The sequence below is a fragment of the Eptesicus fuscus genome, chromosome 12, assembly GCF_027574615.1.
Source record: "Eptesicus fuscus isolate TK198812 chromosome 12, DD_ASM_mEF_20220401, whole genome shotgun sequence".
In the NCBI taxonomy this organism is placed as follows: domain Eukaryota; kingdom Metazoa; phylum Chordata; class Mammalia; order Chiroptera; family Vespertilionidae; genus Eptesicus; species Eptesicus fuscus.
Window position 1 is genome coordinate 27487310 of NC_072484.1, and position 13215 is coordinate 27500524.

General features: G+C 41.7%; 1 protein-coding gene across 1 annotated transcript; it reads left to right on the forward strand.

Moving 5' to 3' along the window:
• Window positions 1–283: 283 nt before the first annotated feature.
• LOC103285852 (non-histone chromosomal protein HMG-14-like) lies at window positions 284–11662 on the forward strand. The gene is made up of 2 exons (XM_054724264.1): window positions 284–418; window positions 11327–11662. The coding sequence occupies exons 1-2, from the start codon at window positions 284–286 to the stop codon at window positions 11660–11662; spliced, it is 471 nt and encodes a 156-aa protein (XP_054580239.1).
• Window positions 11663–13215: the final 1553 nt, after the last annotated feature.

The window sequence follows — 13215 nt, forward strand, 5'->3', positions numbered from 1 at the left end:
AAAGGTTGAGAACCACTGTACTAGAGGAAAGTAGGAAGGAGTCCATTGGGCAACTTAATTTGTATCCCCAAGGGTTGGAGGGTTAAGTGAAGAAGGTGGAGGTGGGTGGGAGGTCAGCTGGAGCAGCCTGCAATGAGCAGAGAAGACAGCAGCTGGAGTGTCCCCACGTCCAGAGTTTTCCCCTGGGCCAAGTGGGACTCCATGGAATGTTACTAGTCTCAAGTTATCCGAAAAGGTCCCTTCTTGATGGAGCAAGTGGACCCCTTGAATGTACTGACTGACGATGGTAGCTGAGCGGCTTTGTGAGAGACCAGACAGCATCACCCTTGTCAGGGATTGGTGGGGTGAGGAGGTTGGCATGGAGAACTCTGAAGAACTGGCAAAGGTCTCCTGTGAAAGGGCAAGCCAGAACCTAGAGGTATGCCTGACAGAGGGCATATGCTATTCAGGAGAGGATGGCAGAGGACACTGGCAGTGATGACCTCTGATCCCTCCTCTGTTTTCTCTGATCCTTGACCTTCTTCCAAACTAGAAGGAGCTAGGGGTGCAGCGGGGAGGGGGAGGAGATGGAGGTAAGAAAGAAACAAGGGAGCAAAAGAATGGGCAGAATTAGCCACCCCTTCCACCTTCCCCATGACTGGTTCGAGGTCAGACAGCATCTGGGAGTTGGAGGAGCTTTGAATTGGGTGAAAAATAAAAGTGTGAACTGTTGTAATGGTCCAGAGTGAATAAAAAGCTGGCATCTCTGCTTCAGATACTGTTTAAGGATCAGGGAGATTTGTCAGAACATGCTGGAAAGCAGTTATGAGAGAAGATGAAGTTGTCTCCTGAGTGTTACCTTCCAAGTTCAGCATGTTCAACTGGCATATGTGTAATATAGGATTGAAAAATGCCTGCAGTCCTGGCTGGTATGGCTCATTTGTTTGGAGCATCGTCCCATGCACCAAAAAGTGGTGGGTTTGATTCCCAGTCAGGGAACATACCCAGGTTGCAGGTTCAGTCCCCGGTCAGGGAACCTGCAGGAGGCACCCAATCAATGTTTTACTCTCATGTCCATGTTTCTCTCTCTCTCTCTCTCTCTCTCTCTCTCTCTCTCTCTCTCTCTCCTCTCCTCTCACTAAAAATTAAGAAAAAGAAAAGAAAAATGCTTACATATATGAGTGCTGCAATATGAGAGGGAATACTCTGGGACAGAAATCATAAGGAATCTCAAAGGGTAAAAGCAGATAGTTTCAGATTGAAGGAGAAAAATCACAGCCCATACAATAGGACTAATGAAAAAGATTGGAGGAGCTTTGGGATTCCTCCAAGCCCAGAAGCAGGAGGGAACCTGGGGGTGACTGTTGGGGACTTGAGTGGTACCTGGCAGAGGCACGCAGGTGGTGTGGCCCTCCCCTTCTTCAGCCCTTGTGCCAAGCAGTGGGTAGCAGAGATGTCGGGACCTGCATCCTGTTCTGTTGGGTTCCTTTCACCTCTTAGTAGTAACTTTTCTCCATCTCTGATGCTTTGATACCCACAGCCTCTTTCTCCATTTTCAGCCTTCTCTTGATGGCACTCTTCATAGAAAATTTTGAAATTTGGTCTCATTCCAAAATATGTATTTCCATTTGTGGAATTTCCAGTACCAAGCCAGAAATTGTGGTCATGACCTTGAAATCACAGCATGTTCAGATCGATATGGCTGATACTGGGAATCAGAAGCAGTGCACTGCTGGTTGTTTTGAGATCTCCCTCCTGTGTTCTGCCCGCTGAACTCCCCTGGCCTTTCTCTGTGTGTCATCCTCGGGAGTAATGAAATGTAACTTGGTTCTGCCTCTGTGATTCTGAAAGAGCTGGTGGACAGTAAGCTCCCTCTTCTCTGAAAGGAGGTATTCTGCTGCTGCTGACTTTTTAATTATTTAGGTGAACATTAGAGCATAACTTCCAGGCAGGCCTCTCCTCAACAAAAATGTATTCGTAGATGTAAACTCCAGGAAAACTCTGTAGGCTAATTTCAGTTTTACACTATGAGTATTTTATTTCCCAATAATCCATAATGGTCCTGGAGGAGCCATTATTGTTAAGTAAATATGCATAGCCTGAAACCTCCCAAGATGTCATGGCCCATATTTTTGATGTGGGTAACAAAGATATATATGTAAGTAGGCCACTTCTCATCAGTTTTATTAATGGATTGCTCTCTGTTTCTTTCTCCATCTCCCCTTGCTGCCTTTCCTTTCTTTTACATTCACTCACAAAGCTGAGAGAAGAACACCAACTAATACAACACTGCCAGACAAACATGGTACTGTTTATTTTTTAAATATATTTTTATTGATTTCAGAAGGAAGGGAAAGGGAGAGAGAGATAGAAACATCAATGATGAGAGAGAATCATTGATCAGCTGCCTCCTGCATACCCCACACTGGGGATCGAGCCTGCAACCTGGGGGCATGTGCATTGACCAGGAATCGAACTGTGACCTCCTGGTTCATAGGTCCATGCTCAATCACTGAGCCATGTCGGTCGGGCAACATGGTACTGTTTAAATTGTAAATTACCAATGGATGAGACAGTCTCAACTCAAATATTTTTGTCTTTTAGCAGACAAACCTGGTATTCTATCAGGTATGAAGAGAGATATTGGAAAACTTAGTAGATTTGGCACTTCTTCCCATAAGTACAGTGGATGCAGAATTCATAGCTAACTTAGGAAAGGAGAAAGTACCTTTGCAAGATATGACCCAATGGGCAAAGTGGTACCTCAGGTCCTGCAGACTAAAGCAGAAACCTCAGGATTCATCAGGCTCGAGTCTATTGGAATAAGGGGCAGCTTCTAGCTTAGAAGCAGATGAAGTAAAGGGGCATCCAAAAAACCCCACTGAATCTAAAGCCCAGAGAAAGATTAAAGAAAGCTCAGAGCAGCCAGGGGTGATGGGAGTGACCTAAAGGGAAATGGTTTAGTCACAGAAAGGTGAACCTAAATTACCCCCATTCCTGAATTCACCCAAGGACTCCGTGAAATGGATAGACAACATCGCCAAAAGCTGGAGCAATTTGCTTGCATAATTATTCAGTGCTTTATTGTGATCCTCTGAACACTGTTTTGACTGTGGGGATGTACAGAAAGAAAGGAAACAAAGAGTGTATAAGAGGCAGAGTGGCATACACACACGTAACGATTCTCTGCTCTCTCCCTCCCTTCCACTCTCTTGAAAAGTCAATGAAAAAAAAAAAAAGATCCTTGGGCAAGGATTAACAACAACAACAAAATAAATAAATAAAAATTAAAAAAATAAAGGAATCCACCGAGGGATCCATTAATAAGCAAGATCAGGAAAGGCTAGCAGCAGAGTTGAAGGGTGAGGGAAGGTTTCTGGGACCAAGACAGGAGCTGGCCACAGATGTCACACAGGGACTGGTCTGTGTGGCTTGTAGCTGTTGCCATGTTGTAAGGATATGTTCATGGTCCTGTATAGCAAGGCATTCTCCCAAACAAAATAAATATAAATAACTTTATAACTTTTTATGACATACTTTATGCAGATCCTAAGCGTGATGTTCCAAAAAATAACTTTTGGAAGCAAAATAAGTTCATTAATTAATGATTTTAAATTGTGATTTTTTGTGTGTAATGCCGTTAAACTTGCGAGGTTAGATTTGAATGTTAAATTATTCAAAACCATGTCCGCTGGAATTTTACATTTGGATATCTGCTATAGGGTACAGTTCTTTATAAATACTACTAAACTGTTATTTCTTATTTCTTGAAAATATTTTAATAAATCCATAATAATGAGTAAAGAATTTCTGATGTTTCACTTCCAAGTCCCAAAGATGCATATTTTTTGAGAATTTAGAAACACCGCAATGAATGAGAGTCTGCTTTGAAACTTTGCCTAGGGCCAGTCTTTTTCCTGCAAGAAAAATACTGGTCTCTAAGAGGCACAGTTCCTACAGGGAAGCGAAGTTATTTAGTAAATGTCACAGGCTGAAGAAGCCGCAGGGATTTGCTCTTATTTTGTCTTATCTCCCATGTTCTCAATTTCATCAAGAATCATCATGGTACCTTTGTCTTGGCCGAGAAGTCAGCTCATATGCTTAAGGAGGCTTCAATGAATGTGGCAACCTGAGCTGCTGTTTGGTCTGGAATCACAGGTCTTGTTAACTACTGTGAGGCCCAAAGAACCCAGGGCAAAACCACAACAGCACGTGTCAACTGCGTGTTTTCCAGCCCAGCCCAGTTCAGATGGAACAAGATGTGATCAAACCACATCAAGCTCTCAAAGAACAGTGATTGCTTCTCTGAGAATAAATTATTTTTATCACCATATCAGAGATAATTGGGCCTGCTTTCTGGTTCCGGGAGGCTGGCCAGCAAAGACAGGGCATGAATGAAATTCATCAGGCCCAGGCTTAACTTCTCACTTCAATTCATGTCCTTGGAAGTCAGAACGAAAAAGCTCATCCTCTTACACTTTAGGGAGTGTGATTAGCAGTGGTCAATCTCTGTTCCACTCACATTTTTGGATGTGGCCAGAGGAGGGGAGAATTACAATTAAATATTCACTTTAGATTAAATGTACTCCTCGTTCTGATGTAACGAACATTTGTGTATGTGGCTTGTGATATTATGATTTATAACAAATATGTATTTGGTCTTTGTCCCCGTTTCTGGCACAGAGCTCCTAAAACCCGTCAAATTTCTAAAGAGCGATGAAGGCGTCTTGATATTCACAACAGACCCCTTTCAATCACACCTGAATTTATGTTAAGAGGGTGACTTTTAGAAAGCACCAAAAATGGGGACTGGTTGCCAGAGGAAGCAACCATGTGATTGGAGGTTTGGAACTTTTAGTCCCATCCACCTGACCTCCGGGGAGGGGAGAGGGGCTGGAGGTTGAATAAATCACCAATGGCCAGTGATTTAATCCAGAGATTTTCAGCATTTTTTACCTTATGGCACACAAACTAATTACTGAAATTCTTTGGCACACCAAAACATAGGCATAATCTTGACTCATTCACGCTGACAGCTCTTGTGTTGGCTGTTGTCTTTTTTAATCTGACAATCTAAGGGGAAAGAGGTCAGTGCCCCTGACCAAATGGTCAGTTATTGCATGTCTCAAAAGTTCTTGTGGCACTCCCGTTGAAAATTGTTGATTAAATCAGCCAGGCCTATGCAATGGAGCCTCCCTAAACACCCAAGAGGAGGGCATTTGGGGAGCTTCCAGGTTGGTGAACCAGAATGCATCCACCTGCCACCATGCCAGGGCCCAGGCTCCATGAAGACAGAATCTCCTTTGTTTGGTACCTTGCGATATGTATCTCTTCATCTGGCTGTTGATTCATTTCCTTTGTAATAAATTGGCAATCTAGTGAATAAACGGCCCCCTGAGTTCTGTGAGTCACTCCAGCACCTTAATCAAACCTATGAAGGGGGTTGTGCGAACCTTTGATTTATAGCCAGTTGGTCAGAAGCAAAGGTAACAACCTGGGTTTGGGATTGATTTCTGAAGTGGAGGGCAGAGGAGGTGATGGGACGGAGCCCTCTACCTACAGGATCTGATGCTATCTCCAGGTAGATAGTGTCAGAATTGAGTTGAATTGTAGGACACCCAGCTGATGTCTAAGAATTGTTTGGTGATGAGGGGACCACCCTCCCACACCCCCAAATACACTGGAATTGGATGATCAGAATTGTTATGGTCAGATGAGGGAAGAATTAAAATTTAATTTTATATTAAATAGACCACTCATTCTGATGTAACACACATGCTCTGAGCTGCTAATTAGATATTCAGGTAGATGTAGATGTAATGTAGATGATGGACATGGTGAAGTAGATGATGTGGTTGATGTAGATCCTGCATTTGTTGTAGATGTAGCTGTCGGTGACACAGATGTAAAGGCAAATGTAGATGATGTAGATCTAAATACAGATGTAAGTAGATATCAATATAGAAGCAGATGTGCATGGCATAGTTGTAAACATGGATGCAGATGATGTACATGATATTGATTAGGGTTTCTCAATCTCAGCACTATTGATAATTTGGGCTAGATAATTCTTTGCTGTCAGAGGCCATCCTGTGCATTTTCCTAGATGCCAAGGGCACTCTCTGCACCGCAAGTTGTGATAATAAAAAATGTTTCTGGATGTTGCCAATGTCCAGGTGTAGATGATTGAAGAGTGCATACAATCATATAGCTCTAAACATAGATATTGATGACATTCTATGTAATAAAAGGCTAATATGCAAATTGTCCCCTCGACCGGAAGTTCAACCAGGAGTTCGACCAGGGGGCAGGGCCAGCTGGCCAACCACCCGTGGCCCCTCTCCCAGGCCAGCCTGGGCCGATCGGCCCCAATTGGGGCAGGCTGGCCGGCCCCCACCTATGCACAAATTCATGCACCAGGTCTCATTATCTACTTGATATAATGTAGATGGTATAAATGTCAATTTTATTATCTGGGCTGGAAGCTGTAGATGTTAATGATGCAGATGACATAGGTTAGATATCAGTTATGAAATAAATATCTAGACAGATCAATATGAAAATAATTTTCCCAACTTAAATTTAAGTTATTTGAAGGTAGGAACCATGACTCTATAGTCATATCTCCCAGAGCAATTTGGAAATATTCTTTAATGATCTGTTGGTTATTTAATTAGTTCTACCTCTTAAGAGCCAAAAAAGTTATCTTTTATATTTCAAGTATGTTTTCTATTAAGAAAAGGGATTGTCTTAGGAACGTTTGTGGTAATTTAAAATTTCAAGTTATAAATGTATGTGGGTAGATATTTAATACACTTAAAACCTATCCTGCATATATTTCCCCAACATTTTATTATGAAAAATGTCAAATATGCAAAAACTTGATAAAAATTTACAAATAAGACCTGCATCACCACCAGATTTTACCATTAACATCTACCATTAGCTCTTAAATATCCATCTACCCACCATCTATCCATTCATCAATCAACCTTATTTGTTAATGGGCACTGTTGAACTTGCATGGTGAGTTGTGTGTTGGCATTGGTCCATAACTGATTGGAAACTAAATAAGGGTCCTTCACTACTGATCACTGAAGAAGCTATGCTTTAACACACACACAAAGAGGAGAGGGGAATGATAACAAGAATGGCAGAAAGCTGATTGCTGTTGAACCTAGGTAATGGGTAGGTAGCACAATTCTCTCTACTTTTATGAAAGTTTTAAAATCCACATCCTTTGGTTTATTAAAAAGTAAAAAAAAAAAAAAAAACAAAAAACTCAGCCTGTCCATGGAGATATTTTAAATATACACATTTTCAATGCATATATTTATATCTAAACATAAAATGTATGTGTGTGTGTGTGTTTTGAATAAAATAATATAGAAATGACACATAGAATACATAGTTCACACAGGGATTTTATGTAATGGTTCAAGTAAAACTTTACAGAAGTCTTAGGTGGGTAAACAAACAGAAAGTAACTTGCTGGATCATGAGCTTGGTGAGCTTTTATTATATAATAAATTCTGCTTATGTAATAAACTCTTTGAGGCCAAGGATCCTGTGAGGTACCACTTCTGTGTCTCCACACCACTTAATCCAGGGTACTGCAGAGTAAATGGTACTTAATAAACATTGGCTGATGGGCTAAACTCAGGAAATGAATTGTGATGAACAGTAGTTTAATTCTCTATGCAATAACGCCACACGGCTCAATCAATTGGAAAATCAGTTTCCTGAATCCGCCCTCATGGAGATTTGCACAGAATGTTTGAGCCTGAGGGAGACTCGGAGCTTTGCTAATGTCCTCATTTTGCAGAAGGAAATGAGGCCCAGAGGGATTATATGAGCCTCACTGAACATCCCACTTGTTAATGGCCGAGTTGTTGCCTCTGACACCTACAATTGGACTCTTGCTTTTGCCATGATGTCTCTCAGAAGGTACCAATCCACCTCCCATCCCCACCCCTTGCTCCTGGCTTAAAATTCATGGCTTCGGTTACAGGAAAGAGAAAGAACTTGTCAAGCTGGCTCCACCAGGAGGCTGAACAGGAGACGTGACTGCAGAACAAGCTCATGATCAGTGTTGCCCAGCACTGTTCTGTGCCGAGCCTGGGGAAGATAAGCGCTCTGTCTATTGGAAGGAAGATGGACACATGTTTATAGAGGATGGCCCTGCTGTGTAGGATTAAAGCATACATTAGTAGAGCAGAGCCGTGGGGGCTGGAGAAAGGATGGAATGTTTTGGAGGCCATAGAGCTTGGATATAAGGTTCTAGGACTGAGGAGAGGGCAGGACAGCCAGGTTAGAATAGTGTGGACCGGGTCTGTGCTTCACCCTGTGGGTGTTAAGGAGCTTGGGAAGTTTCTGTGGGGGATGGGATGGGATCCAGTACTGACTGGATTTAGGAAGACCAGTGTGTGAGAGAGGCTGGCAACAGGGAGAACCTTGAGGAGGGCTTTCAGAAGATAAAAGCTTGGAGCAGGTGACAGCAATGGCAAGAGGAAGAAAACATGTAAGAAAAGATGTAGAAATGGTTTGCTCGGGCCAATGTTTCTCAAAAAGCAATGAGAGAATAAGGCCAGTGGGTTGCAAACAGGCAAACATGCCTGAGTCTGGTCCACAAGCTTCTTGGACTAAAGAATCATTTCTCCCAGAGGGCTGTTGTTTGGATCACCATAGCATGTTCTTTCTCTGAATGTGAACTTGTAGGGAACATTGAGTTCTCTGACCCATAGGGAGAGTGATGTATGTTCCCCTGGAGAAGAAAGTGGAGGGAGGCACCATTGCAACGTGACCTGAGAGAATGGAAATAGAGGGAGGAAAAGATGATTAAAACACCAATAGTGTCATCTGCAACTCTTATAGTCTTATTTTTTACATTTAGATCTTTAATCCATCTGGAATCTGTGTTTGTGTATAGTGTGATATGAGGATCTGTTGATTGACTGTTTAGGAATTCAAACTTTACGAGTGTTTTGAAATGTTATCCTTAACACATACTAAATTTCCATGAATATTTTCTTATTCTATTGCTTAAAACCCAGAAATCATTTCCCATGGTCTTTAGAATAAAATTCAAATTCCTCGCCCTGGCTTAAAAGGCCCTTGCCTGCTTCTGAAATTCACCTGCTAGTCTGCCCCTGCATGCTGTGCTCCAAACATGGACTTCCTTCTGTCCAGTTTGAGCTCGTTTCAGGCTGAGTTTCGCACCAACTCTACAAATGCTCGTTCCTCTTCCTGATGCTCCACTCCAGCCTTTGTGCAGCTGGTTCTTGTGAATCCTGCAGCTCTCGGCTCAAAGGCTACGTCTTCAGTCTTTCTCGGACCACCCAGCCTCAAGCGCCCACCCAGGCACTACCATCTCATCCTTGGTTACCCCAGAGCATCTACAATTCATTTTGATATCAGGAGTGAGGTGAGGAGTCAGGCTTTTTTATTCTCCCCTCCAGTGTGGGAAGCCAGTTACTTTAAGACCATTTGCAAAAAACAAACAAACAAACAAAAAAAAACAAAAAAAAAAACAAGAAAGAAAGGAATAGACCATTTGCTAAAAAACTTCATCTTTTCATTATGCATTTGAAATGCTAGCTTCATCATATACTCAATTTCCTCTTGCATTCATATCTATTTATGGACTGAACTCTTTTTCTTTTCTGTTTTATGGCTGCTTTAATTATTGTAGAGTTAAAATGTTTTCATATTTCATAAGGCTAGACATTGCTTTTTAATCTTCTGGCCATTCATGCATGCTTTGCTTTTTAAAAAGATTTGCACTATGGGTGCAAGGTAAAGAGAGGCAAATATAGATGTGGGTTCACTTGATGGAAGTTTCTCACAGTATTCCAGGAGAGAGATGGTGGGAGACTACAAGATAGAATAGCTTATCTAATCCATTGTATTCTGAATTTCAGTCATTTCCAGTATACCACTTTTATAATTTTTGACACATCTATATGTCACCTGAGCTATTATTAACTTAACACTTTCAGTAATTCAATTCAGTTTTATATTTTAAATATTTATATTAGGCTTATCCTATGTAATATCTGAAAAAGAACAGATTAGACATAGTAGTTATATTTCTCTAATATATTGAACTGAATAGATCACACTGAAAATAAACATTGTTTGTGCATGTACATTATTTTGTGTACTACCAGCAGTTTGAGAAACACTGGTCTGAGCAAACCAGTCTCCTCAGTTTTCCAGATGAAAATTTCCACTCAGAAGGGGACTAGCTGTTCATAGCTGTTGATTGCACAGGTGGGTTCAGTTTATGAAAATCATCAAGATGTTTACTTATAAACTCTTTCTACAAGATTATTGTAATCCAATAAAAAGTTTTCCAAGTAAGCTTTAAAGTTTTGAAAGTATTACTGTGTTGTTTTGGGTTAATAAGATCTATTACATGTGGCCTGACCAGTATGGCTCAGTGGTTGAGTGTGGACCCATGAAACTGGAGGTCATGGTTTGATTCCTGGTCAGGACACATACAGGGGTTTGGGGCTGAATCCCCAGTGGGAGGCATGCAGGAGGCAGCTGATCAATAATTCTCTCTCATCATTGATGTTTCTATCTCTCTATCCCACTCCCTTTCTCTCGGAAATAAATAAAAAAACATAACTTTAAAAAATCCATTACATGTGCCCTTACATAGGTCAAGCAAAGAAATAGACTAATGAAGTGAATAATAGTTTCATGAAGTTAAAACATGGCAGCAGTTCTTGTCTTTGGAGTTACTGCAAGCAAATCCATCCTCCCCAAGACCAAAGGGCCACAGGTGGTATCACAGGCCAGTCAGAACCTTGGCAGGATGATAATATGTCAGTGAGTGATGTGTAGGGCAGAAATAGATAATAATGCCAAAGGCCAGAGCCTCAATGCCGTTTCCTCTTAGTCTTTATTGAAGGTAAACAGAGATAAATGGAAAATGCCATCCTGACCCCACGAAGATCAAATTAAGGCACGAGATTGCAGGGAATCAGATATCTTGTTCTGACCTGTCACAAGCACTTACTCAGATACAAACAGGCCACACTCCTTTTTTTTTTTTTTTTTTTTACCATCAGGTGCTTCTGGCTTTTAGACTTGTTAATTCTCTGCTTTTAGAGTCTAACTGCTGGCTGAGAGCCCATAGCACTGATGAAATTAACAAAATTATTGATACTGAAATCTCACTGCCCAAGAGAAGCTGCTGCCTCCGGGTATGGAGATTCAAATAGCTTATATATTTTGTTCTTTAAAAACAGTATAAAAGAGCAGCTTGGGCGGCGGGAGACTGGGCAGCGGCCTGGCAGCCCAAGTTCACCCAGACACTTAGGGGTGCCCAAGCCCTCAGGCACCCAGCACACGCCCAGCCCGCCGCCACGATGCCCAAGAGAAGGTCAGGTCTGTGGAGGGGGCAGCCAAGGAGGAGCCCAAGAGGAGGTCGACCAGGTTGTCAGCCAAAACAGCTCCTGCAAAAGTGGAAACGAAGCCCAAAAAGGCGGCAGGAAAGGATAAATCTGCAGACAAAAAAGTGCAAAGGAAAGGGAAAAGGGGAGCAAAGGGAAAGCAGGCGGAAGTGGCTGACCAGGAATCTAAAGAAGATCTACCTGCGGAAAACAGAGAAACTAAAAATGAGGAGAGTCCAACTTCAGATGAAGCAGGAGAAAAAGAAGACAAGTCTGATTAATGTCATACACCATGTCTTATCAGTGGTCCCTGTCTCCCTTCTTATACAATCCAGAGGAATATTTTTATCAACTATTTTGTAAATGCAAGTTTTTTAGTAGCTCTAGAAACATTTTTAAGAAGAAAGGAATTCCATCTCATCCCATTTTTTAAAAAGTATAAATGCTTTTTTTAAGTGGTGAAATCATTTGCTGGTTGTTTATTTTTGGTACAACCAGAAAATAGTGGGATATTAAATATGAGAGACTTTGATTGTCTTGGGTGTCAGCTTAACATTCCATAGATGGGGTTAGTTTTTATATCCTACTAGAGGCCCAATGCACGAAGATTCGTGCAAGAATAGGCCTTCCTTCCCCTGGCTGCCAGCACTGGCTTCCCTCCGGCACCCGGGACCCAGGCCTTCCCTCTGGCCACTGCCTTCTGCCTTGGCTCCGGCCCTACCACCCTCCTGTAGCTCCCTCCACCCCCAGCCCCCACTCAAAGCAGGTGTCCCGCCCCGCCCCGCCCCGCCCCGGCCGCTCCGTGCCTGCGCTGTCACCGTCACCGTCGCCATGGCAACAACACAAGTGTCCTGGCCTGGCTGCTGCCATCTTTGTCACGTCAATTAGCATATTCCCTCCTTATTGGCTGTGGGCGCCACCATCTTTGTCGTGGAGTGACAATCAATTTGCATATTCTGTCTGTATTAGATAGGATAATACAAAGCATACTAAATGGCATTTTGGAGTCAGTCATGTGTTTGCTATGTCTTGAACATTTTAAATTACTTTGATTTACATGTTTTTGGTAGAATTGTTTCCTAAAGAAAACCACTCCTTGATTTTGGCTCTCCCTGTCAGAATTCTGTGCATCTGTAATATCTTTGGTGGTAGTCCAGTTTTCCTAGTAACTTTGTTAGTATGCTGTGAAAGATTGAAAATTTAATTATGTAGTATATATGATATTAAATTGTGAATTAGTGGGACTTTGATGTAACAGCATATCAACATTTGAAGATATTGGTACTTGATACTCTATTAAGGAAAGTTAGCCTCTAAATTTTAAGCTGGAAAGTCACTGAAATAACTGTTTAGGAAAGAATCACAACTACATGACTTTACATTTTTGGTATGTATGCTAAGAATTGTGTACAAATTGATATGTCTGTGTACTGATCCTCAAAACAAACAATAAAATCTCAATTATGAAAGAAAAAAATAAAAACAGTATAAAATAAGTCAGCTTCTTTCTGTTGGTAGCCATGGAAACTAATCTCCAATATTTCAGTGACTGCATGATACTGAGAACTACAGCATTCTTCAAGGGCATCTATTAATTTGCTTCACATTAAAAAACAATAAAACTAGGATGACCTTCAAATTAAAGCTGTAGATTTTCTATTGTAAGTCCCATTGGTTTCATGACTATGTGGGGACCAGTTGAATAGGAGAGGCCCATGGAGGAAGACTGCTGGTCGGAGGAAAATTGGGAGGCTTGTTTTTCCAAGTCTCTCAGAGGCCTGTTCATTTCCTGTTTCCTACCACTTAGGTCTCCTTCCCATGGTGCCTCTGCACG